Raw genomic sequence first — 27,488 nt, 5'->3', positions numbered from 1 at the left:
AAAAATGAAGAGCCCACTGCACTGAACCCCATTGAAAACCTCCTGGTTTTTCCACCAAATATTGATTTCTGAATTCTTCCTGAGTTAAAATATTAGTATTGTTGTTTCTAAATGAATATAAACTTGTTTTCTTTGCTTTATTTGAGGTCTGAAAGCTCTGCATCCTTTCCCTTATTTTGATCATTTCTAATTTTCTGCAAATAAAAACTACATTTTTGCTTGGAATTCTGGGGACATGTTGTCAGTAGTTCATAGAATAAAAGAACAATGTTTATTTTACTCGTATGTATAAAAAGTAAAATCAGAGAACCGATTATTTTGCTGTGGTCTCTTAGAGCTGTATCTTGTTAGAGTTGTGTAAAAAAGAAAAAACCTTTCATTTGTTATTGTTTTAATTCCAACTCCAGCACTTATTATATGCACATTTAGAGGAAAAACAACTGTAAGACATTTTAATTACTAAAGGGGAATGTTATGTGTTTTCCAGGCACATGGCTCCACTGTGCAGCARTTTCTGCAGAGTTTTCTGATTAACGTTTCCTTTGCAGGTTTGCAGTTCTGTCATATTCTTTCTATTCTAATCTTCTTCCATCTTCTCCCAACTCCTCTTTATCTAATTTTCTCTTCAGGTACCTGTATGAGCTGGAGGCCAGCACAGCAGGTGGCACAAGCTTGAGTGACAAATATGCTACACAGACTCCGGCGTCCTGCCCCACTGGGATCCCACCGCCCTACAACCTGACGGTTTCAGGCCCTCACTCCATATCACTTACCTGGGCCCCTCCTGGTCAGTAGCCATCTTTTATAAAACACAATATCTGATGGGATTGAATGGTACATGGACATGAAGTCATTCTCTTTTTCTCACACTTTGGTTAGRCTCTGTTGCTCTTAAATATTTCCAAAAATATTCTAAATTGTAAAAATGGATGTCGTTTTAGTATTTTCACATTTTAATGGAGTATTTTTATGTCTCTGTGGGAATGAAGGAATCTATTAAAAACAAAACAAGATACATTTTCCTCAGAGCAGAACTAAAGACCTGAGTAGTTTTCCATTCACCTTCTGGCCTCTCCRGACCTGAACAGATCCGCCGGCGCACTGGGGGCTGCGGCTCATGCTTATGGGGCAGTGATTGTCTGCCCTAACCCATCTATCATTGACTATTACTCTCTCATTAGGCTGATTTCCCATCTCAGAAACCGCTTAAAAGGACCAACTAGCAAAGACACTCCACTTACATTTGTGTGTGTGTGTTTTGTTTCTGTATATTTGTGCCTATGTTTATGTATGCGTTTGTGTGCGTGCGTGTGCATGTGTGTGTGTGTGTGTGTGTGTAGGGGTGTGCATGTGCATCACTGTGAGATATTTCCATAGGCAGGCCTATTCTATCGTCATTATGGGTTGATTTTAAAGGTGAGGAAATATTGGCTGGGTTCTCACGCTTGGTTAACTCCCCGAGTCCAGAGTCTGGAGTGTTTTGATCTTTTGTTCATGCGTGTGCGTGTGTGTGTGTCTACASTTCTGGCCATGTGTCTGCCTGTGTGCATGTACATGCATGCACTTTGTCTGCATGCGCTCATGAAGCCCTGACGTATGGCTGCTAAAAGTATTTACATTCAGGTTCTAAAGTTTAGATATATCCTTACATCAAGATGTCTGTGGCTCTCTGTGCATATATGTGTAACTCAGATGGACAACAATATTTCACACTTGTGTTTTAGCATCCCGCACTATATATTAGCATTTGTAATAGTTTATGAAATAGACATTGGCAAAGAAAATGAACTGTTGTAAAATACTAGAATTTAAACATATTTGTGACCAAAACCTTTGATGTTATCACTGCTGTTTGGATTCGATCTTATAAATCCTTCTCTCTGTGTGTGTTTGTGTGTGGGGGTGTGTGTGTGTGTGTGCGGGGGTGTGTGTGTGTGTGTGTGTGTGTGTGTGTTATGTAGAAGTGCATTACTCCACATAAAAAGCTCTATATGCTGAAGTCACAGGTATGTGTGTGCGTGTGTGTGTGGTTTAAGGCGCTTGTGTGCATATGTGAGTCGGGGGTGAATAATTGAAGTCTTTCATTTGTCTGGTAATCAGTTCGTTCTCGAGATATCTAGAGTTCATGAATGTTGAATAACCCATCACAATACAGTTGGCCTGAATTATGGAAAAACCTCCAGTGAGAATATTAACAAAGTCTCAGTGTGTGTGCGCGCGTGTGTGTGTGTGTGCTCTCTCTACGTTTGTGAGAAATTGTCTGGTCCCAGGCCAGGCTGCATTGTAAAGCCAAGTGTACTCAGCTTGATCAATATCTAATATCAATATGATTATGAGATGGGTTCAGAAAATGTAACTTTAGGGTTTTAGTTTAGCACTGCAAAGCAGAAATGACACAAACCTTTACCCGCCTGCCAGTAGAAATAAACTTTGTAATCATTTGAAGGTTTTTCCTGCTGAAAAGTGACAGCAGGAAATCAGGCACTTGATTTTATTTTTCATGCAAAATGTACTTCCTTTTTCAAGCTTTGTGGAGATGCTTTTCAGCAGAGAGAAACATRAAGTGCTATRACATTTGCTAGCAGACTCTTGTTCTTACCGCAYCCCATCTACCACCAAGAAGACAATTAGCTGAAGCCCAAGGATGTCATCAATGTGGCTCGACTTGATCAGGGCTGAGAGGAAAGAGACAAAAACACAACAATCAAAATCAGTTAYGATAACCATGACTGGGTCCAAATAAGAAAATTTTGACTTTTTCTGGCTCACAGCGTAAAGATATTATATATTACAGACATAATTAAACTTTAGAGGGAATAAAATATGAACATATGAACACACATGTTTATGTTCAGCCACTTTTAAAGTCAGGTTGTGATGTTTATTTTGTATCATGGTGGGTGAAACAGCTGATTGTAATGTGTTAATCAGAATGACATGATTCCTTTTACTTGCTACTCTGAGATTATTTACTGAACCGTATAGCTTCATAACTAGGCTTAATAATTAATTAATGGCAAAATTCAGCTGTTTTATGGTTGTTGTGTCAGAAAGTAAATACATCACTCCTGTCATCTTTCTAAGAAGAACAAAACACAGGAAGTAGCTCCTCCAGCATTCAGTGACTTCTCAGTTAGATTGTTAAATTCTCAATTTATTGATCTTCAAGGAACATTTAAATCAGCTTTAAAATTCAGAAGAAATCAGCTATGGTTGCYAAGAGTCTGCATTTAGCACTGCTTCATTTAGCTTTAATGAGATYGCAGGCGATCTTCTTCAGATTCATAGCAGAAATCATCCACCATATAGATTGTTTAAATTCAGTTTGTTTAGTAATGCTTGGGGTGATTATTTCTTATTGAACTGATGAGGTTAGAATTGTTTTCTTTGGTGTTTGTTTCTGTTAAAAAAAATACAATCTTTCTGAAGGTAATCACATCCTGTCTTACTCCACAGCTCAGCTGAACAGCAGCCAGCCCGTCTTCTACAATGTCCTGTTGAATCCAGGAAGTCGTGGTGCCACGAGTCGTCATGCAGGCCAGAACCTGCACCTCACTGTGACAGACCTGGAGCCTTTCACCACATACTACATAAGAGTGCAGGCCTGTCAAAACGGCAAGTATATCTTCRTGTAAAACAGCAAACAATAAAAAGACAAGAAGGTATTAACACAAAGTAGTTAGCATACGTATCAGCCACAGAGAACATTTTGCTCTGACGAGTCAGGAATCCTTTCAAGTGAAAGTATAATGCAGCAGTGGGTTGTTTTTTCTTTATCATTTCAAAGACGAGGTCGTAAACTGTAAATTATCTGATGGAATSTGAGTAAACTTAGTAAGTTGTGTTGTTATAACATTTCATCTCTTTTTTTTTGTTTCTCATAATAGAGGGGTGTGGAGTTGGAGATGGTGTTTATATCCATACTTTAGAGGAAATCCCAGAAGRTCTGCAGCCGCCCACAGTGAAAGCACTTGGACCTAGTATTTTGGAGATCCACTGGACACCTCCAGAAAAACCCAACGGACTCATCACCTCCTACCMTATATACAGGTGACACACATAAAGTTAAAATGACATTATTTTACCATGATTTTAATTCATCCTGGAGAATTTGTGTTTATGCACATGCATAAAGTTTTAATAATGTTTCCTCGTGTAAAAGTTTTCTCACCAGTCTCCACAGTATGTGTGAATGTGTGTATACATAGATATATATCAAAGCACGCTGAAGGTCGCGGTCTGCTTGTTGACCAAAGAGTGTGTGATCTGTATGCAGGGTCAGACCAGACTAAGCCCTTTAAGTCCTCAGGAAACAAGCATTAGCATAGCGGCACACACACGCCCCCTCTGACACATCTGGAATCCTGCGACTSAGGCAGACAGGGACTTGGCGAAATGGGAAAATGTCTCGCTTTCTCTGTGCGATACACACACCTGAAAGCCTCCGCAATCAAAGAGCAGCAGTCTTACCAAGGTATCAGGATGCTTGCATCAGCCAGGAACACAACGTTTAAGACGTGATGCTACATTTCTTATTTCAGTCCCCCAGAAGCTAAGGGTGTTCATTTTCGCAGCGTTAAAAGGGCATCAAAGTAAGCTGAAATCCTTTTAGAAAACTAACAAGCTTAACATCATAGTTGAAGTAAACTGCTTTACTTTACAGTCAGAAGTGTGTAGTTGATAATATGCTGGAGTTGAGATAAAAACAATACTGATTTGTTTTGACAGTCCATAAAAAGTGGTAAAAGTAAGTTATATTTTTACATTTTATGAGCTTTGGGGGTTGAATCTCTCATTACATTCCACTTGTGTGTGTTCATAACCTTTTTTGTTTTCACCTGTTTAGAGGACATAAATGTTATAAACCCTCAGACACACAGTTATGTGCACATGCAGAGCTTCTTTAAAATGAATCAAAGAAACCCTGAAATTATACAAGGATAGGTTCAGAAAGGAGAAATCTTGAAGTGCCACTAACTGGTTTTCATGCGATTAGTCATGAAACCTTTTGAGAAGACAGTGAACTTATGGCTCCATGACTAACTAACTCTTGACATGGGGATTGTCAGAGTATCAGTTTTATGCAAATATTCAAAGTCGACTCTGCAAACTGTTTGTGTAGTGCTGGATGTGTCTGTTTAGGCCCTAAAGAGTGACTCTTATCTCTAGCATGGTTAAAAAACTGATCAGTAATTTGACATGTGAAGAAATGAAAAGTTATAGTTTCATGAGTTCTTTCATACGACATCCCCAAGGGGGAAAGACTTTATTTTGTTGTCATTAGACCACAAACTAAGTTATTTGTCTGTGTTTATAGATCGATATTTTCTCTATCAATAAATAGAGCTGTAGTTCTTTTGTTCTTAAACCTGGAACAGGGAAAACATTTATTATTTATATCGATTGCAGGTATTTTTCAATGCTTTTTATGTTTTTTTCCAAGGAGCCAAATGGGTTTTAAAGCTTTATAAATGTTTTAATTAGTGGAACTGAGGTAAAAATAAAAATAAAAAATAAAAAAACGACTCTTTACAATGTAATGATTGCTGACTCATGGTCTACTCTGAAAAATGTGTTGTAGAAAAAATAATAGCCCATTTTTTCCAAAAGATTTTGTATAGAAGTCCGAACCTTGACTCAGCCAGAGACAAAAAAAAAAAAACATTAATCCTCAGAAGAACCTTATCCAAAAAGATGAGATTCACCTGTTGAGTTTCAGTGACATTAAATGTTTTTGTTTGCATCACATCATTTATYTTTTTTATGTGAGATTTTAAAAGATTGCAATTTAACCTCTACACTTTAGAGATTCTCAGCATGGAGAAAGTTGCATTTAGTAACTTTAGTTCAATTTCCACTTGAGTTTAAATCAAAAGCTGGGAAATCGATCAACTTGGTTCAACGAAAGAAAACAGGAACTTCTCACCTGAAGCAAAGAACTCCTTCAAAGTTTTTTTCCCTGGTAGCTTTAGACTGGAATGCAGACAAATTACTCCACATTTATCATCCTAAATAACTCATAACCTTGAGAAATGCAAAAAAAATTCCATATTCTTTTATAAATGTGTGAAACAAATCGCTCAAGGCAAGGGGTCAAGAACTCACCCTTCAGTTTGAATTATGACTGATTGTCACATATGGTTAAAGTAGCTTAATAACACTACAGCCATGTCATTTGAGTATAGATCTTAAAAGTTGCTTTYGTGTTAAAACTTTAAATCTGAGTGTCTGCGGTTGATGAGAACCGGGAGAAAATGAACAGCCATGTTGTTTGTCACCACAGGCGACCATTAGGAACAGAAGAGGAGCTGCTGGTTTTCATCTGGTCCACTGGGCCGCTGGAGTTTGTTGATGCGAGTCCCGCCCTGCAGCCTTTCAGCTTCTTCCAGTACAAAGTTCGCGCCCACAACTCCAAAGGCTCAGTGGCGAGTCAGTGGGCTCTAGCCCAAACATTACAGGCGAAACCACAAGAACTGGCGCCCCCTGTTGTCAGACCCACTGGTAAGTTTTGTTTGATCATTTAATCGTTGCTCAATTATATATTTTTGCATTTAGTCCATGTAACACATGTTTTGTGTGTTTGTAGGTGCATATTCAGTCCACCTGAAATGGAGGGAGCCAGACCAGCCCAACGGTCCTATTTCCCATTACAGACTGGTTTACATGAAGCACCAGCAGGACCCAACTCTCAACTCAACTAGTGTTACAGCTCTCACTGTGAAGGTAAATCCACACCGTGTTTAGCTTTTTTTTTGCAATAAATCAGGTTTTATTTATTGATATAGATGCTCACTGTTTTCACTAACTTTATAAAGTCTCTGTATTAAAAAAAAGTCAACAGCAAGAAGACATTATATAATGTTTAAGTGACTGTGTGTCATTGTCATCTGCGATGCATGTGAAGAAATTTAGACTCTACCTGTGGTGCTTTTGCCATCTGCTTGCCAGCGAGGGGTCTGAAGACACACTCAGAGACACACAACCCATCACCTGCTTTTCTCCAGGGTCCTTACCTCAGTTCTGTGCCATGATCCATGTTCTGCCACAGCGAATAAGTAAATTAGAAACAATCAAATGCACATGTATACCTGCAAATACCCTGACATACTCACTCTAGCACATATATTTTTGTTAACACCTGACATCCACACTCAGTAGGAGTTGGCAGCTGGGTTTACGCACAGCTCCATTGTACTTCTTGGCATCCAAAGTTGGCAACGTCTCAACACAATGTGCATCTGTATTAATACTTGAAACTCTGCTGTGTAATTCTACTAACATCTGGCTATCTAGAAATTGGAAAACAGAGGAGGGATTTATTTTAATTAGATGGGAAGATATTAAAATGAGACATGGAAATAAGATGGTTAAACAGCTCTAATGTGACAAAGCTAAGACGTTAAACTATCGAAATTGTTAGAAAAGTTTAGAAAATTAAACACTGCCAGGAATGAGGTATGAGGAGAATGAAGRAGGAGGATTAAAAAGAAAAGTGAATCACCAAGAGGGGAGCCGAGACAGCCATGATAGATAAGGGACCGAGAGGGACGAGAGGTAGAAGTATAGATCTATATTCTGTCCATACGTGTGGCCTCTTCTCCCTCGGTGACCTTTGGCTTGTCACTCATAATTAATACAAGATGTAAATGGAGACCTTTCACCTTCTCATTGATATGGGCCACTCTGTTTGTGTGTGCGAGAGAGCCTCATTGACATGGCATAGACTCATTTTGGTGGTGGTCATTTGTCACGGCGCAGCCTTCAGCACCATTCACTCCATTTCCCAAGATTATACGAAGAAGGTAGAAGAAACAACCAAGTTGCCAAGCAGCTGAGCCCTGAGCAGCTCTTGTTCATGGAGACTTTGTCTTAAAATAACTGATAAATTGGTACAAAGAGTTTTTGAATCAAGGAAACAAGGGTTTTTAAATACAAAGATGAGGATAAATTTATAGGCATACGTGATAAAGATGAAGGAAAAGATGGAGAAAATGCCTTACTTGGACAAAATGTTTGTTAGCAAAGTAAAACAAAGAAACTATTACTGGTACCCGTGCTCTCGATACATTATGCATTATTTTACCCCTCTTATGATCCTGGTAGCAAGATAAATATGGACTTGAACTTCTCTTGTTTCAAAAGTGTATTCTTAAAGATTTCAACAATTGTGCCAATGGTGGTTTTGCTAAAACTATTATTTTTCTAACAAGGTTTTATTTTATCCACTTATTGAAATCACATCAATTTCTGAGATAAAGCTGTTTCAGCAAAAAAAAAGTATAACTTAAATCTACACATCTTCGACGTTTCAACAATTTTTCTAACATCTGAAAGGTCACAGTTTAGTGATCTTACTCACAGTCACAGCTCCATTTTCCCCTTAGTGTCCCCCCTATTATTCCTCAACATTTCCCCTCTTTAAGTATTGTTTGAACATATGTGTGTGTCCATTTGGTGTGTGTATATTTGTGTGTGTGTTGATCTTAGACTGGGCTGGAAACCCTGCTTTGTGCCAGCTTGGCTGATTAATGGGGTCGTCTTGGCAATCAGACGGAATGAGGGTATGAAACGCAGGCAGCCTGTTTGCTAGACCCCTACGAGCTGCCTGGCACATACGCACACGCGCACACACACACACACACACGCAAGTTTGTATTTCTACCCATATTAGGACTTTGTTTGGACTTCCTTCATTTTACTATCTGCATTCATGCCTAAACCAGACATTTTCCTTTACCCTAACTTAAATCACACATTTCATTTAAGCCTCACCCCTGACCCTAAACAAGGAGGTTAGGGGAGGCTTTGGTCTCCATAAGGTCCATTGGTCTTCAGAGGGACAGAAATGGTTCTAAACAAGATATCTGAACAAGCACACAAACTAAGATTAGACATTTGTTTTTCAGTCTTCCGTTCTTACTGTCTAAACATCAGTTCTTATCTGATCCATTTATTCATGTTTTCCATTTTGCTCTCACTGTTGTTTGGGGTTCCACCTTCAAGCTTTACATCATTTTTTATTTTTTCTTTGGTTCATCTTTTATTCTTCTCTCTTCCCACTTTTCTATTTAGTCTCATGTATTTAAGTCTTTTAACTTTCGAGATGTTTTATAAATGATTCATCTTCATCAGTATCTCTCTCCCTCCCCGCTTTCTTATTCTTTTCCTTTTTGCCATTATCTGCATTCTCCTCGCTCCATTTTTGCCATCTTTTCACTTTTTCACCATTTTAACCCCTCTTATACACACACACCACTGTCTCTTATCTCTGCAGTTACTCTCTTTCTCCTTTTTCTGTTCCTCCTCTCTTCCATCGGGTCTTTTTCTCCTTCTTTGTGTCATCAAACCCTTCTTCCTCTTTYTGGTTCCTCCTTTACTTTGCTGTCCTCTCTTCCCTCCCTYGGCTCCTCCAGATGTTCCTCTGTGGCCCTTGGGATCACTGGTGGAAGGAGACCGTTGGCATACGTGTGTCTAAATGTGTGTTTGTTACATTGTCTGCATGCATATGTCTCAATATTGAGGCCTGTGCCCGTGTGCATGCAGAGCGTTATTGTTTGCGCGTGTATGTGCAACAGTGTGTGTTTGCACGCCGTATTAATACATCCCATTGATCAGAGCAGGACCCCTGACAGTCATCATCCCTGAGAACCATCTGGCCGACGCCTGACGCTCCCTCACCCAAACAGAAGCTGACACCCTATTAATCTGCGGCTGCCATGCATACATGCGTGCACGTTTTCTGCGTRTTAGCGACCGAATCATTGCGAGCATGTGGAAAGCGCAATGTAAAGGATTTTGTGTTGCATGCAGATTTTAAGCCATATCTGTGTTTCTGCRAAGCCGTTTCTGTGTTTATTAGTGCGCGTAAGTGCTTCAGATCCAAACCGCACGCACACACGCACACGCCCCACTCTGCCATCCGCCAACAACAGCCGGCGCTGAAGGGAGCTGAAGGGTGCTTGGAAATTAAGGTTATTACACAAATTGAGCCATATGGTCTAAATATTTCAGAGCTGAAATTTACTAGGCAATAAAAATGGCCCCTACCTCGGTAATGGTGTAAATTACAGCTTAACCACCAGCGCTAATGATGTCCTTCTGTACGCCCCGTAACCAACCGTACATGAAGGACACATTGTTTAAAAAATACACCAGGAAAAGCTAAAGAGAGGGAGGGAGAAAGAGAGAGAGGAGGGGCCTGGAAGAACGGATCGGGATGGAGACGAAACGTTGAAGCGAGTGGAGATAAGGAAGCAGAGGAAGAGAAAAGTTGTGAAAATTGAAAAAGAAAGAGGGGGACTGATTGATAAAGGGGAGGAAGACACAGGGAGAGAAAGAGCTGGCAGCATGTTTACAATCTGTTAGTTTACCATTAAGGAACCGTCAGAGAGTGTGAAACAGCATGAGACAGCCGGCGAACTGAGCCTCAAAACCAATATGAGGCTTTAGAGCAGTTGTGTGTCACTTAAACAGTGTATTTAAGCATGAACAGTTTTATACGGATGATGTGTCATTAAGAAAAAAAGTCACTAACACATGGTGGTGGGAGCCCATAAAACGGTGGTTTGCATATGTATTCGTCCCCCTCAGTAAATACCTCGTAGAACCATATTTCCAATTACAGCTGCGAGGGTTTCCGGGTTTGTCTGCCGSAGTTGAACATCTAGAGACCGAACRTTTCCTCATAAATCTTTGCAAAGTAGCCAGAGAGTCGATATCCTGCCACAGATTTCCAATTAGATCGAGGCCGAGTTTCATTGGCTCATTCAAACACCTGAATATGTTCTGACCTAAACCTTCAGGGTTGGAAGGTGAACCAGTCGAGTCTCAAGTTTTTCTTYCAGGATTGTGCTGTACTTTGCTATAACCAGCGTTTGCTTATGTATTTACTTCTTTCCATCCTTGSAGCTTCTTTCTGTTTGTCTTTCCAACATTTCTTCCATCCTTTGTACCATTCTTTACCTCTGACATTCATTCCTTACTGTTTTCATTGTTTTCCTTCATCCTGTCTGCCCTCATTTTATTTGTACTTTCATTTCTTTCCTCTCTATRGTTTATCCCTTTCTTTGATCCCAGCTTCTTTTCTTTCTTCTGTCCTTCATTTCTTTCATCCTTTGTTTGTTTCATCTTTCTTRTATAAATTATATAAAAAATATTTTGTCCCAAACTCAAAGGTCGTTCTCTAAGTAGGTAAACTCAAAATAATCCTGAATGCTTAAATAAAACAGCCTTCAATAAAATGCAGTATGATTTTTCTTTTTTTTTTTTTTTTTTTCTTTTACCTAAACAGTAAATCAAACTCTTAACTTCAACTCAGACTTTTAGGACTTTTTTTAGAAAATTTAATATTTGTTAGACATTTTTTCAAAAACTGTTCCTGTGATGCAGATTTCATGAAAAGCTGTTGTGCTTTTARACTTTTCTTGTACCCTTCCTCTTAAAAACACTTTCTGACGAGTAAAGAAGATAAAAGATTGGACAAGATGGCAAAATTCACCACTGAGTTCACAAAGGTTGGGGGGGGAAAAAAACAAAGAAAGGCCTGGATGATAAAATAAGAAGACTTGTGTGGAATTTGTCAGGCCCTCGCTCTACGAGGCCCCTTATTTAGAGGTCTCCAGCTCTGATTGGAGAGCTCTTACTGCTCTGCATAAACAGCCAAATAATCAGGCTGCAACTCTTCTCCTTACTGCAAATCTTCTCTCTGCCTCCTTGTCTTTTTCAGCGCTCCTTCCAGTATCTCTCCCCCTTGAATCCAACACAGCATTTCTGTCTGCCTCTGTATCAAATTACAGTTTTTATGTTGCACTCATCCACCGTGTTTACCCCCTTCCTTYCCTCTCCTTTTTCCCTCTGTCAAGTGACTTCCTATTTTCCTGCCACTACCTTACTCTCTCTCTCCSTCCTCTTGTTCRCTGYCTCTCACACGCGGAGTTTCTTGCAGTAATGACAGGTTGTGTGTTATTGTGTCTCTGTCCGTGAAGAGGCCACACCATCCGCTGTAGTGCTCTCCACTTGTTTAAATGGCTGTTTAATGCTGCAGCTGTGATAAAATGGGCATCACTTGAGATGAAGGCTCAGAGTGAATGTGAGTGTAAAAGAGAGTGATTAAAAAAAAGTGTTATTGTGTTTCTGATCGCTGGGCCCATTCAACTCTGGAGGAGAAGCTGTTTGGTGTGCTTGTGCATAAGTGACTTCTGTTTGTTTTGATTGATAGTAGGCATTACTTAGTTTTGAAGAGGCCCCCCTGCCTCTGTAATCTGCCTCACAGCATGCATGTGAATGTATTGGTTTGTGCTTGTAATGGACAGTCAGTGAGATKTCTGGTATCTGGTGGTGAGGAGAGAGTAATGCCAGGTAAAGACATTACTAGTRTAGTCCTAACRAAAAAAAGTTTGGGTTGTTGTTCATAGTTTTGTTTACACGGTGCCTTGTAAAAGTGATCAGACCACCGAACTACTCTGTTGATCAAGTTTTGTCATGTTCTACCATCAAACATYGATGCCTTAAATTGAGAATATTATGTGATAAACCGACACAAAGTGATGTGTAGTTGTGAAATGGTAGCAAAAGGWTGCTTAAAAGTGCGCCATGGTTTCATCTTCATCCCCCACCTGATAGGATMACCTTTTGATGCATCTGCAGCCCATGAATAAAGTAGTGTAAGCTGGGATCGACATCCCTCCGACTTGCATTTTAACRATGTACAGTGATTGGGATGCTACAGGTCGCCTTTTGGGCATCAGCTGATTTTTCTCCAGTATCTATGATGTTTACATYCATCTTGAAGTTGTTTCAGATGCGTAATTCAGTGAGCACTGTTGAAAAGCATTGTTGTAGTTGAACCTTGCCAAGATGTGAACATTTTGAAGCGGTATTAATACTTTTCAAGTCCCTACAAATTATTTCATTAGTTCCCAGATTCAATGTGGCTGTATTTGTAGTTGGTAATCAACTTTTTTTCTTTTTAGACTATATTTATGTAAATTCTTTGTGCAGACAATCAAATGCTAGGTTTAATCAACCAGTCATTTATTTGAAATCGGWTGCTTTGCTAAGTAAGGATTTATTATATGCAAATGATAAAAATAGGGCATCAATGGAGACCAAACACTCAGATATTTTAATTTCAGAGGATCGTTTCTAAGCGTATGTCCACTATTGTTTGCCTAAATCACGCACAGGAACACCCGTGCATAAGGCATGATATATGCACAGCAAATTCGCTRCTCCTGGGGTCTTGAGCCGCCAAAGCCAATCATAGATGTCGGTGTGAAGCGGGTAAGCCTGCTCCAAGCCCCTACAGTCCCTCTCTGCATCGGTGCTGGCCACAGACAAAACRCATGCCTAATGGCACTCTGTGTGTCCGTGGGTGTGTCGTCGTGTGCCTGCGTGTGTGTGTGTATCGCACGGATAGCTGTATGTGTCAGGGTTTGTCTAACGCACACTGACTAGCAGGGACACCCATGCAGGGCATTTGTAAACAGACACAGGGCAATCGTTCCAGCAGCATTGAATTAGGTATGCACATATAAATATGCAGACACACACACACACACACACACATTTGGCTTTAGAGCTTGGCATGGGGTGCGATGGATCAGTATGTGGCGCACTGGCTCACCTCAGAAACCTCTGAAAACAATTACTGCTCTCACAGGGCTGCTCAGGGCACAGCTTGGACTAATAGACTGGACTATAAAGACGGAGAACTGGACTGAGCAAAATKTGTTAAATCTAAAGACACTGGTGAAAACATATTTAATGAAAGAAAACATAAGGAAATGAAGATTAAGCAGTGCAGTCTTGCATTTTCTGTTAAAAAAACCCAACTGGGACTCATTCACATGTGTACAAGACTTTTTTTTYCCCTCATGCATATTTGTTGGTGTATTTGTTGGTTCTCATGTTAAATATGACGAGAGACAAAGAGTGCTTCTGTTTGCGTTCACATGGACACAGGGCGATATGTGCGTAGCCATATGCTAATGCTGGTCTGGCTCTGTGTCTCCATCTCTCTGCGGGGCCCAGCGCCGGGGCCTTTGTGAGATAATCAGCATAATTCTTTTGACAAATACACATGGTTATTCTTAATTAGTATCACACACTGTCCCCCCGGCTTTACTGTGCCTCTCTACCTGAACATCAGAACACACGCAAAYGGTCAGCCGCACACATGCGGTTTTAGGKATCCSAGAGTCAGACGGTCGGAAAACGAAACGCGTTCGGATGCACACCTGTTAGTACACATGCAAATGCATTCACAAAAACGTGATGACACATCATGGAGGCAGGAGCTCYTTCTGCAAAGGCTTTTTGTGCAGAAGTGCAAACTGTCTGATGGACTCAGAATGAGAAGAAAAATTAAATAGATTGCTCTCTTGCACTCAGTGCTCAAAGTTGTGTTGGACTCGGTTGGATTGATGAGGCTTTAATGTCTAAATTAGTACGACCTCTTCCTGTCTTCTCTGTCCATATCTTTGTCYTCTTTTTTTCTTATTTACGCTCTCCATCATTTCCCCCCCGTTTCTTTTCACTTCTTGCTCCTCTCTGTTGCATTTTGTATGATTAACTGGTGACTTTGATCATCGGCGCACATATGCATAYGGTGGAGTTCACTGAATTTGAGTTGACAAGAACCCGTTCCTTTCATATCTTACTCTGCGACTCCTAATGTGATCTTCATAATCTGCCCATTTATTTTTCCCTCAGAAAAACGCAGAATRGACTTTTTTTTTATATACACATATATGAAAGTTTGGGTTTTTTACAGCTACAGCAGGTAGAGCTTTAATGCCAGCTGTAGAGATAAACTTTTTTTATTGATCTGATTATTAGTTTAGTAAACCATAGATTGGTACAAACAGAATTGACTCGAGGCACAGACCAACTGAAAAAGTTTACATAATTGTCTCATTAGCATCACTCAAACAAATGGATCTCTGTTTGATAACAGTTGTCCTCCAATAARTCAGTATTCATGTTTGGGCTCTAAAATTCCCCTAATGTCATTATTTATCATGATAAATGAACCTGTATATACATAGATGCATCTCTGTAAATTAGAATCTCAAAATCTATATATTTCAGTTAAAAATGTAAAACTTTTGATAGATTTGTTATTTGAAGTGGATTTGMAATAGTTTGGATGACTGGGTTACAGATAATGTAAATCCAAACTGCGTTTTTTCAGAATGATACATAATCACATATTTTTATAACAAACGTGTCAAGTTGTGGTCATTTTATGGCCAGATCTTATGACAGAASTTAATTAATCATTGACACATTTTTTAAGGAGAATAGAGAAGCTGGTTGTTCAGAGTAAATGAAAGTAAATGAAAAGTTGAGTGGAAGGACAAAATGTGAAGGAAAGCAGKGCACAAGCATCAAGAATAGCCGCAACCTTCTGAAGATTTTGCATTACATGGACATAGTTTTAGCCACCTAAAATTTTTGATTTGGAAATCCTTTTTATAGATTGTACATTATATCCCCCCCTTTTTTTTGAGAAAGTTAAAATTAGATTTTAGTTGTTATTAACCAAAAGAAACTAAATGCATAAAACATCAGTGTGTGACTATTTTTTAACACACACGTGTATCATGTGAWGTGAGTCACATGCTGTAGGCTAAAGTAATTATTTTCAGTTTTAACAATAAAACTGAAAATAATTCAGTTTTATTGAAACTGAATTAGTTCAGTTTCAATCAACTGAAATAATTCAGTTTATTGAATTATTATTTGATCTAATAATGGAGAAAAGATACAAAGGTGATCAATTTTAGGTAGTTGAGTTCCTCAAATCAAATCCTGTTTAGGACCCTGTATAATCTTGTGAAGGCTCTGGGAACAATCCAAAAACCAGAAAAACAAAACTAAGAAAACTCAAAACTCAGTCACTTTATTCAGAAATTTAAGTCTGAATATGTTAAACCTGACAGAAACTGTAAAGACAGAAGGTCGTTCCTCCCACTGGTTAAGTTTGGTTTAACCTAGTTAAGTTAAAATATTTTTTTTTTCTCCTTTTTATTCATTTATTTTTTGCAGATTTATTTTTGCTTGTTACCAACAAATTCACCAACTCCTTGGTTTCGTTACATATTCTGTCAGTATGAACTGAGTGTGCATGTATCACAGTAAAGTAGTTATTGTGGGAGCTGTTAATGCAGTGGAATAGTTATGTATTTCAGCACCATTTAATAACAGTCTGTCCACCTGCTTGTGTGTGTGTGTGTGAATTTCACGGTCAGTCCTTGATTGTTGTGTGTGTGTGCAGCCTGTTAATGCGGTGTGTTTCAGTGATAAAGTGTTTGAATGTATTGCCATCTAGAGGCATGTAGCAGAGTCTCCACGCTCCTATAAAATCTGCCAGCGCCAGATGCTGCTATTGACAATGTGCATATGTTAACCGCTTTATAGGCCACATGCCTCACATATTTCACTGGCTTTTAAGGTAGAGAGATCTCTCATTCTGGCTCACTTAATCTGTCTCCCCCTTTTGCCACATCTATCTTTTTTTTCTCTGCAGCTTTAGCCTCCTCCACTCTTTCTTTACTTAACTCAGTTTCCCCTCCTCCTCTTCYTTTTTTATTTACTTCATCGGTTATTAGCTAACCCACATCTTACTGTTTCTTATCAATCTTTCCTAATTGCCTTCCATGTGTTACCTTAAAAGAAAGTATTTTTTTTACCTTTTTTTCCGCTACATCCTCCTCTTTCTCTCTTTCCCCGCTCTCTCACCCCTCCCTGTCTCATTGTGGCTCTCCCTCCCTCTTTCAGTGAGAAGTGCTGTGATTTGCAGAAGGATTTAGCTTGTGTCTAGGTGTCTAGGGGCTTATTAATCCCGTTTTACTGTGAATGAAAAATATGCTGGCTTCCAGACATGAATATAGTGAGTACACGCGTTCTGGTTGTTGTTCAGACAGTTCAGCCTTGGTGCCACGCCACGGTGATTTGTCGGGGATTTCATTTGATTCAGTGAAAATTTGAGCCTTTTTGATCCTGCTGCAGCTGCATTGAAGTGGGTTACCAGTTAATCTCTTTACATATGCTCTGTTATGTGCAAGCAAAATTTGATCTGCAGACTCAACACTTGAAAGAAGCATACCCTCCTGTGTTCTGCATTCACACAAACGCAGAGATATCACTCTCATGGCTGCTTCAGAGCTCCCAGTTAAAAGCAAACACAAAGACCGCGTATAAATGCTACATCCTGGAGCCTGGTGCTCCCAGACTTCCATGTCATCGCACGCCAGGGCCTTTTGAAACAACAGTGTGTCTCTTATCAATTAGTAAATGGTGTTTTCACTGTATCACGCACGCATACACACTTTTCCTGCATCTGCCAGGGTGTTGGGATGGGTCCCATTGCCTAAAGCTACTGGCACACACCCTGGTTTTGTGTGTGTTTGTGTATATGATATGAAATGGTGCATGTGTGACATAAATACTTAATCTGGAAGCTTTGAGTTCTCCCACCAGGGACAGCCGTTTGCCTGCTACGTTTCTCTCTGCCACTAAGGCATGTGTTCCTTACTTGACCATGGCAGTCTGGATGTTGAAACACTGATATCACAAATCCCCTGTTATGTCATCTTAGTTTCCATTCTTCCTTTTCATTCCTCTTTTAATGGTTGATACTCTGGTTTCATTCACACAGGATTTGTGTGAACAGTAACTAAATTCCTCTGGCTGCCTGTCAGGTTGGCATTCGTCCCACTTCATCAGCTTTCCTCTGTTGTCTTTTCACTCTTCCGCATTTATTCTTGTCTTAAAGCCATCTTTCCATATATATGCCATTTATAACAACTGAAAATTATTTAAATAGTGACTTTTCTGAATATGACCATAATAATGGACGTGTCAAAAATAAGACTTGAATTTTGTTTGTGTTTTACAATGTCATAAGTACTAATGAAAATCAGTTGGCACTGCATGATTGGTTAAATTTAGCATTTTAGTTATGCCCTCTATTTTTACTGAAAATTTAAAATGTTCAAGTTTCAAGTTTGAATTTCAACTGAGACAATGCAGCCTTTCTACGTTCTCCAACATCAGGATCCAAAATGGTTGACTTGTGTGTAAACATACCTTAGTCAAATAAAATGAAATAAAGTTTTGGGTTTAAGCACAGCAAAAATCGCTGGTCAATGTGCTTTCACCACTAATCTTTGATGCTTAGTCGCTCAACATTCCAGTTACTTTTAGCCTTTACTTTAAAAAACATTGTACCAAAACTTTGTTCCGAGTGCCACTAAAGTCAGCAGTTACCAAAGTTTGACAATAAAGGTTCTGTAACTTGTTTTCTGTCTCTCAGGGTTCAGTGTTGGAGGCAGCAGTCTTTGGTCTTGACCCATTCAGTCAGTACAGTCTTCGTGTGGAAGCTGTGAATGGAGCAGGTAGTTTGGAAGCTGAGAAGCACATTTTAAATATTCGGAGTGAATAGTGAGATAACTGTGAGGGAGTCTGATTGTTTTTACCCCACTTCAGGCAGCGTTTCCAGCCCGTGGGTGGAGGTCCAGACCGTGGAAGCTTCGCCGACTGGCCTGGGGAACTTGACAGTGGAGCAGAGAGAGGAGGGCAGAGCGTTGCTGCTCAGCTGGGACGAGCCACAGGCTCCAAATGGAGTCATCACGGTACAGAACCAAGACCAGGGTTATCGTGACACTCAAATTTGGAAGTCGGGGGTGGGAGGGTTTGGTGCCTATCTGCAGCAGTGATTGGGCGAGGGGCGGGGTACGCCCTGGGCGGGTCGCCAGTCACTCGTAGAGCAACGCAGGAGAAATAACGTGCATGCACACACTCACACTTCACAACAAATTAGAGAAAACAATTAGCCTGTTTCTGGACTGCGAGAGGGTCTGTGGAACGCCACATAACCATCAATTTAGAAAGAAAAAAATGCATAGCAAAACAGATAAAACAAAGTGTCATTATCTTTATAGAAGTCTGTGCCTTGGATCCAGTTGCACAGTTAGTTGGAACATTGTTTCACTGTGTATGCATGTATCTGGGCTACACAAAGTTTTTTCAGGAGCTGGTCCATAGCGAGTCTGTCTTTAAGATGGTCGAGTTTTTTCTAGTCCCCAGTCTGTAGCACAACACCAGGACTTATTGGCGTCCTGTGACTTTAACTGTTTGTTGCTCTTTTACATTTAAATTTTTTTCAAAAGAGGGTTACAAACTCTCACCTCTGGATATTCTTCCCAAATTAGTGGAGTTTTAAATTTTCACCATCAGCTGTGAGGATGTGTGTGAAACAGTTCATGTTGTAGGAAGTACCTTTAAGCAGTTTATTTATATTTATATATTGAAATATGGATTATTTTAACTATCCCATGTGAGACAAAATCACAGACTAAAAGTAGTGTTGAGGTCATCATAGCATCAACATTTAGATGCTGTATCAGTTCTCCTTTGTTGTTTATTACAGCTGCGAGTTTTGACATGTTTTTATTAAATCTGCAAGTACTTTAGCAATACTACAAACACACATAGTGAATGGTAGAAAAAACTCATACAAAACTTTGTCTGTACAGTGTCCCATCTGCAAAGTCTCTGTTTTCTTTCCCATATCCGTCCATCCAGATGTACAATCTGTACAGTGAGGAGAACCTGGAGTTCAGCGGGCTTTCGAGGAGTTTCTTGTTCCGTCGTTTGGAGCCTTGGACTGTTTACTCTCTGACTCTTGAAGCCTGTACTGCAGCAGGCTGCACGCTCAGCTCTCCTCAGCACATCACCACTGCAGCTGCCCCTCCGGCTTCCCAGCTGCCCCCTCGGCCTCTATCTGTCGGCGCTGATCAGGTGTCGCTCACCTGGGATCCTCCGTCACAACCCAATGGGCCAATTGGAGAATATTCTCTGCTTGGAAGGAGTTTGGAGGAGAGGGGAAAGCTACGAAATAATGAAGAGGATACTGATGGAGGAAAGGTAGAAGAAATACTGGTTGAATTTAAGTATCATGCAATTAGTCAATTAATGGCATGATGAATTTAAATTAGCTAGATTATCTTCATTCTCATGATTAATATTTTGTGATCTGTTTTATTCATGGTTTCGATGGTCTACTTTCTGTTTTATTTGGTTGTTGGTGTTCTAAAATTAATGTTTATTTAGTTTTGAGAAAAGTGACTTTCATTATTAAGCCATTATCAAAATTTTTGCTTGAAATTTGTCTCAAAACAACAATATTGTTGTTCCTCTCAATAATTATTAGGACATTTTATCAGTCAGTAAAATTGGTCATGGTGACAAGACTAGCAGCATTCATTCAACTTGGAAGTTATCCTGGAGGAATGTCTCAAGGTTTTGATTTAACTCTCACAGTTAATAACAATGCAGTTCCATCTAGAAGAACAYATRATTTTGCACAGTTTATTTTTGTTCCAAATAGAATTTAATTCTTAACTGAAGCGCCTACCTTTATCGTCAATCATGTCTCCTACAGGTGCTCTTCACAGGATTGTCCCCACAGGAAGCTGGGGCTCTCTCCTACACAGTAACTGGGTTACGTCCCTGGACCCAGTACGAGTTCAGTGTCTGCACTCACAACCCAGCGGGACATGCCTGCAGCCCCTGGGTCACTGTAACAACCAGACAAGCCCCTCCTCGTGGTCTAGCCTCTCCGACAGTGAGGCACGTCCGTGGTCGGCCCAGTGAGGTGGTGGTGTCCTGGACTCCTCCGTTGGAGCCAAACGGGGTTCTGCAGTCCTACAGGATACAGAGAAATRATRTCAACTTCAAGTTCAGTTTCGATCCGACTGTCCTGACCTACACAGACGAAGACCTGCACCCATTTTCAACATACAGGTATTAAGTGTTTTTTTGTTTCYGTTAWTGCMTCTTTCCTCATATGTGCAGATTTAGTATAAAATAAGCCAAGAAAAATAAACAAAAAACTTGAATTGATTCTCTCATAGCTATTCAGTGACAGCCTGCACCTCGGAGGGATGTACGACCAGCCCCCAGACCAAAATCACAACCCTAGAGGCCCCACCCGAGACGGTGGAGCGCCCCACCRTAGACACCATAACCTCTCATCATATAAACGTTTCATGGAGTAAACCTCTGATGCAGAACGGACAGGTGACAGAATATGTGCTGAAACTGAACAACAAAGAGGCGTATCGTGGAAGAGACCTCAATGCAGCACTGTCATACCTGCAGCCTCATACGMSCTATCAGCTGGTTCTGTTGGCATGTACCAGAGGCGGCTGCACCGCCAGCAGCACAAAAACCGTAGTTACTGAGGAAGCTCCCCCGACTCACCTGGCTGCCCCAACTCTTAAGGTGCTTTTTAAAATCTCTAACTTGAAGTTGAAACCAATTTTTTAGTCAGTGAATCATTGAAAAATCATTGAAAATCTGTACAAGAAAAAAGAATAAACATAGTATTCAATTGTGAATTAGTTCTTTTGTGCAATGTAAAKAACTTTTTATGTTTTCTTGTTATTTAATTATTAYTTTTCRACCCTRTTTGATGTATTTTTYTTCAAATACATATCAGGTTACTGGCCCAGAGTCAGTTGAGATCACCTGGAGACCCCCCGATCGTCCTAATGGGATCATCACTGGTTACGAGCTGCGCAGAGATGGTGAAGTTATCTACATCGGCAGAGACACCCATTATCATGACTTCACTCTCATGCCAAGTATGGAGTACAGCTATGTTGTCAGAGCCAACAATAGCAAAGGAGCTGTCAGCAGCGAAGTAGCCACAGCAAAGACTCATCAATCAGCCCCGTCTGGTGTAGGTTTCCCAGCATTGACATCACTGGAGGCAACCCAGGTGTGTCRATCTTTTTTAAACGACTCCAAATCAAGAGCTCTAGAAGTTTGAACATTTTTGACGCTGTTTTGTTGTATTTCTTACCAGGTCGCAGTAGAGTGGCAGACCCCCGCTCGTCCTAACGGAGACATTGTGAGCTACGCCGTGTATCTGAGAGATCCGGTCCATCTTAACGTCACCAGTTCTGTCTTCACTCCAGAGGACAGCGCCTTTTCTGACAAACGAATCATCCTGCCTGGGTTGGGTCCCTACCACAGGTCAGTCTGAGTGGATTTCAGTCAGTGATTCCACTTTTTCTTCCTGTCTCTGACATATGACGTCAGGRCTTTAATTTCAGTCAAGGACCTTTGTTCAAATGCGCAGCCTTTCTCCACACAGGCTTTGTGCAGGCGAAAATTTTTGGGCCTACCCCTTGAATTTTTTCTGTCCCATAAATGGCAAGATCTTGGGCCTGGACAATGATGGTTAATAGCAAGAGTCCTGGTTTGTTCAGCTTGACCATTCAATCATTTTCACAGACAGAAAGACTTTTTTACCTTTGTTATCAGGGAAGAAGAGGAAATCACATAAAAGACAGATTTACACACTTATTCTGATGTATCATTTTCAAACTGCTTCACATTTGTGCACTACTTTGTGCTGGCCACATAACATCCCTCATTTGTGGGTATAATGCTACAAATGTGGAAAAGTTTGCAAGGTGGGTTTCACATATCRGAGACAAGTCAAGAAAAAGCATTTTTCTTTACATTTGTCTGATTTAGTCTATTATTGGACATATTTCTTTTAAAGAAATTTCCCATGTACATTCCTTCTCTTAAAACAAAATTTTTTTAATCTCTGTAGGTATGAAGTGAGGRTAGAGGCTTGCACAGAGCTGGGCTGCTCCTYCAGTGACTGGTCCTCCGTACTCACACTGGAGGCTCCCCCTGCTGGCCAGCCGGCGCCACTCTTAGATCTCACCTCTGACCCCCGTACCGGCCTGCAGACAAGCTTTCTTCTCACCTGGTCTCCCCCGGGTCAGTCAAACGGCAGGATCCTACATTACGAGGTGCATCGCAGGCAGGATTCCTCGGAAACAGACGAGACGAGTTTAGCAACAGTTGTTTACAGGAATGTCTCCACATCATTCAAAGATGGCGGACTCCAGCCTTACACAACATACCAGTACCAGGTAAGATGAAMGGCGTATTTTGAGAAGTTTTATCTGTAAAAGAAAAGTAATTAACCTAAACTCTYTTATGTGGATAGTTGGGTCCAGGTTAGACATCCCTAAAAATACAGACTACAGCAGAAACRTAAACACTGTTYGGCAGAAAACAGAGTAAATTCAGTGTTATTTTAGACAGGACTGTGAGGTTTTGCACTAAGATTTATTTTAAACACCTTGTCCTAAATACAATAACATCATGCTACAGCACCATATTACCCAGCACCTATTATCCCCAACAATCACAAACACACTAACACACATTCACATAACTAATCAGACAGGTGTTAAATGGAGCAGTCCATAATCATGCTGTTGTGCTTGTGCATTGGCACACTAATTGACAGGTTAGCCCTTTGGAAGCAACAATAACATTAGCATTCCTGCCTGTCAGACGTATGAGCCGAGGCCAGAGAACGGATGTAATTGATTGAGTTTGCCTGATTGTGGTGCCGTCTTTATTTACGAGACTTCTAATTTATGACATGAGGAGGGAGTGAAGGAGGAGCTTTGGGAGATGACGAGCGGGCAACGGAGCCATTAATCACCGGGCCCTCTGAGCACCCCACTTCCTGATTACCAGCCAGCCAATCGAATTAACGGTTAGCCTGCTTGGTAACAGAGCTCGTATTGGAAAGACCTTTTAATGGTGACCGCTACATGTCCCTGGAGAATTTGGCCGTGGAGGGGGGATTGAAGTGGAMGACATGCTATGTGTAAGTTGGTGATGATCATATAGAGTTGTGCTCTGTCATAGTGAGCATCAGGAAACTAATTTTCTACCAAAAAGTTTTCGTCCAACCACTTTATCTCTCTTCTGTTTTCTGTCTCTTTATCTGTTTTCTTTGCATTAGCGTATCTAGCTGTTCRCTCACCCATCCACCTGTTTTTAATTCTGTGTTGATATCTGGCCGCTGCACTTTCWCTGCATGTGCTTCAAGCGTACACAAGGACGAGTCAGTTCAGTGTAGCACACCACAGCTCGCAGAGAGAAATCATATTAGGCTAATTACACTGGGTCATAAGCTCCTATTGACAGCTTTATGYGTGCTTTTAATTACTGCCCACTTTCACACAACTTAGCCCCTTCACCCCAAGTAGATGCACCCGCCAAGTTATTGTGTCGGCCTATCAGAGCACTAAAACCAAGCMTGCTGTCCCGCCATCCAATAAAAATGCTCAAATCCTGCCTGGAAGTGTACTGAAGTCGTTTGTTGCCATGGCGGCTCTTTTGCTGCCGTGGCAGCTTGCAGGATATATTTTTATTTTGTGTCTAACAAGCCAAATCATGGCCCAATAGGAGGCAAGAAGACAAGAGTGGAGAAAAGGCAGTAAAAAGTTTGTAGATGATATAAGGACGAAGGCATGAGCAGTACCTTTTTAACACTGGATCAAGGGCGAGGTGATGTGGGCTGACTTTAAATTTGAACATTCATTCCCTGTTCTGACTATGTGGCACAAACTTTTTATCATCACTCGAAGTCGTAAGTCGTAACTTTGTTGCTATGGAGAAGAACATAGATGTTGCTGGGTAAAGATGTGTCATTCTTAACCAGTTTTGTTTCTTTATGAATCCACACTGRTGAGTTCATTCAAGTTAAGTGGAAAAAAGACGCAACTTGGATATTACATTGTATGTGCAGTGAGATATGCATGTGTTTTTCTAAATGAGTAATTACAATAATGGTTATGGTGGTAGATGAGTTTAACATTGAACTTCACAGACAAGAACTAACTGCTCACAGAAAGAAAAAATATGTATGAATTCATTCTCTCATTTAATTCTGAAAATATAACTTTTGGTCAGACGAGACCATTATGAAACACAGCAGTGGCAACGTCATGCTCAGGGATACGTACAGCAGGAAAACAAGACTTCTGACTTGGTGGACATTGATTTTTTTAGCTGACAGCGATGACAAACATTTAACCCAGAGCAGCAATGGTGTGGCATAAATCAGCACTTTCATGTGTTAGAAAGGTCCAGTCAAGATCCAGACCTGAACTCCGACTGATCCTAAGCTATTTGTGAACAGAGAATGGAGAAAACTGCTGTTTCTGGATGTGCAAAACTGGTGGAGACATTTCCTGATAGACTTACAGTCGCAATTTTGACTCAGYGGCTGAATAAAAAAGCATGCWAAACATTTCAGATTTACATTTGTTGAAAGCAGTTTACTATTCTTCTGACTTTCCTTCTGACAAAATATGAAATAGGTTTGCAATGCACTACACTTTTCATCTGATGTTGTGCTCAGKGGGCAAAGCARTTGTCTTTAAATTGTAAGGTTGTTGGTTAAATTCCAGCCCCCTGTTGCCACATGTCTGGGCAATTGGTACTGAACCCTAAGGTGCATTAATATGTGTGCATGTGTCTTTAGTGTAAGGTGCTTTGAGTGGTCGACATTACTGGAAAAACTCTACATAAGTTCACCAGTCCATAGTAATTTGAGAACTATTTCCTAAACTTTTAAATTGTTAGAAAAAAAAATCTAGAAAAATTTAATTGAAGATTAATCTTTCTGTTATCTTCAAGTTTCAGATGAAAACATGCTTAGGTTCTTTCAGGAAAAACTATAAACATGAACAGTTTTGATCACTTTCACCATGAACATCATAGCATCAAAATATTTATTCAGTATGTGACTAAAATCTCAGTGTTGTCCCCYCCCYWWTTTKSMMMAARRAMMAARAARSCYTWRKWAAWTWWTTYYKSMRMYTTWAAMYWAAMMRSCMAWWWKGRWTWAWWWWAWAAAAAGCMTCTTTACKCTGTTGATGTAAATAATRTATTTCTTTAAAAAGTGATTGTTAAGATCTACACTGTGTGTATTTCTGTCTTTCTTATTGTTGAACTATGAAAACTGACCTTAAATRAGGCGAATGCTTGAGATATTGACATGTGTTTTTTGTGACCTCTTTGATGAATTGTCAGTTCATTCTTGGAATAGTCTGGTAGACCTGYTCCTCATTTAAAGGTTCACCACTGTTCCATGTTTTTTCTAACTGTGAATAATGGCTTCCACTGTAGTTCACCTGAATCTCAAAGTTTCAGAAACTACTCTGTAACACTTTCCAGATCGACATATACAGTATCAGTAAGTGTCTTTCTCATCTCAAATTACTCTGGCATGGGACATGTTGCTTTTGGAGATCATTTGGCCTTTTCAAATTAAAAATTTAAATGGAAAATACATTTTCAAATGCACACATTGGAATCCCTTAAAGCTAATAGGCTATCACTCTGGTTTCACAACTTGTATCCTGTTTGCATATTTTCATCCTTCCCTCCTCCTCCCCATCTCAAGTCTCTCCATCTTCTGCTCTTCTTTCCCCTCTCCCTCCTCAGTCCATCTGTGCTGTCACTTAGATCAATCAGTCTGATTGATTACGGCCTAATTGACTATTATTGAGGTTAATTCAACTCTTAACACACACGCGAGCGTATGCATACACTCGCAAATCTCGCCTTCATAGCCACAAACAACAAACCGTGCGCACATGCACACACTCTCAACACTAAAGCTCAAAGCCATCCATCTGCCTTCTGCACTACTTCTGACAGGCTACAGATGACTTACACATGCAAATCTCCACCCCGCCTGACCCTGCGCTGTGTACACCCTCTAATTATACCCAACACAAGCACACAAATAAGATTACTGTGTATGTGTGTGAATAACTCCTTGATGAAGGTGAAAAGTAATTGTCATGCAGATATGTTAGTATTGGGCTGCATGGTGAAAAGGTTTTGCTCTCACTGCTGATGGTAGTTTTGATGGATGGTCCGTCGAATTGACTCGAGCTCGTCTGTTGGTCAGGTGGATGTTGGTTAATTAACAGAAGCCTTCCCCGGTAAGACTTCATAAAGTGTATTTTAAATGCCAACGATAGGGTTGGGCGGTAGCTAGTATCGCATATTACCTCTCTTTTTTTCCATCTGGTTTGATCACATTACTGAGCGATCACGTGGTTTGTGACCAACAGGTGTGGGCTGTAAATTCAGCTGGTTATGATTCCAGTCCATGGGTCAGTGGGAGAACTGGGCCTGCCCCGCCTCAGGGTGTCGGGTTGCCCATTTTCCTGGATGTTTCAGCAACCTCAGCAGTCGTGAACATCCACCCTCCTGCTCAGCCCAACGGGATCGTGAGCCTCTTCAGAGTGTTCTCATTGGACCGCACCAACATCACAWCTCTGGTAGCTACTGGATAAAACCTTTCACTTGTTAGAGTCTTTCTCTTTCACAAACAACAATCTTCATTATTAAAAATAAAAATACTCTACCTGCTGCTTTTCTTTTCCTGCAGCTCTCAGAAGGCACATCCCATCAACAGACACTCCATGGTTTAAGTCCTCACACTCAGTATTGGGTGGGAATTGAGGCTTGCACCTGTTATCAGGTAAAAATTATAAATATTATCCTACTTGAAGAAAAAAAGTTAATATACATGGATGAATCGAATAAATTAAATTTTTTTTTTACTTTTTATT

At 40.3% G+C, this 27,488-nt stretch overlaps 1 protein-coding gene across 1 annotated transcript in view; it reads left to right on the top strand.

Annotated features, from left to right (window-relative positions):
* ush2a (Usher syndrome 2A (autosomal recessive, mild)) overlaps positions 1 to 27,488 on the top strand; it is a 195,365-nt gene that overhangs the window by 157,806 nt on the left and 10,071 nt on the right. Inside the window, exons 70-84 of the mRNA XM_017303876.1 lie at positions 630 to 787; positions 3,457 to 3,615; positions 3,888 to 4,050; positions 6,284 to 6,501; positions 6,587 to 6,723; positions 18,320 to 18,401; positions 18,493 to 18,638; positions 19,591 to 19,932; positions 20,450 to 20,811; positions 20,922 to 21,291; positions 21,509 to 21,790; positions 21,878 to 22,047; positions 22,637 to 22,964; positions 26,985 to 27,194; positions 27,305 to 27,397. Of these exons, the coding sequence (XP_017159365.1) occupies positions 630 to 787; positions 3,457 to 3,615; positions 3,888 to 4,050; positions 6,284 to 6,501; positions 6,587 to 6,723; positions 18,320 to 18,401; positions 18,493 to 18,638; positions 19,591 to 19,932; positions 20,450 to 20,811; positions 20,922 to 21,291; positions 21,509 to 21,790; positions 21,878 to 22,047; positions 22,637 to 22,964; positions 26,985 to 27,194; positions 27,305 to 27,397 (3,220 nt within the window). The remainder of the gene's footprint in view (positions 1 to 629; positions 788 to 3,456; positions 3,616 to 3,887; positions 4,051 to 6,283; positions 6,502 to 6,586; positions 6,724 to 18,319; positions 18,402 to 18,492; positions 18,639 to 19,590; positions 19,933 to 20,449; positions 20,812 to 20,921; positions 21,292 to 21,508; positions 21,791 to 21,877; positions 22,048 to 22,636; positions 22,965 to 26,984; positions 27,195 to 27,304; positions 27,398 to 27,488) is intronic.

This window comes from Poecilia reticulata, linkage group LG3 (assembly GCF_000633615.1).
Source record: "Poecilia reticulata strain Guanapo linkage group LG3, Guppy_female_1.0+MT, whole genome shotgun sequence".
Taxonomy (NCBI): Eukaryota; Metazoa; Chordata; class Actinopteri; order Cyprinodontiformes; family Poeciliidae; genus Poecilia; species Poecilia reticulata.
The sequence above is the reverse complement of the archived record's forward strand: the minus strand, read 5'-3'. Positions and strand labels throughout refer to the sequence as shown.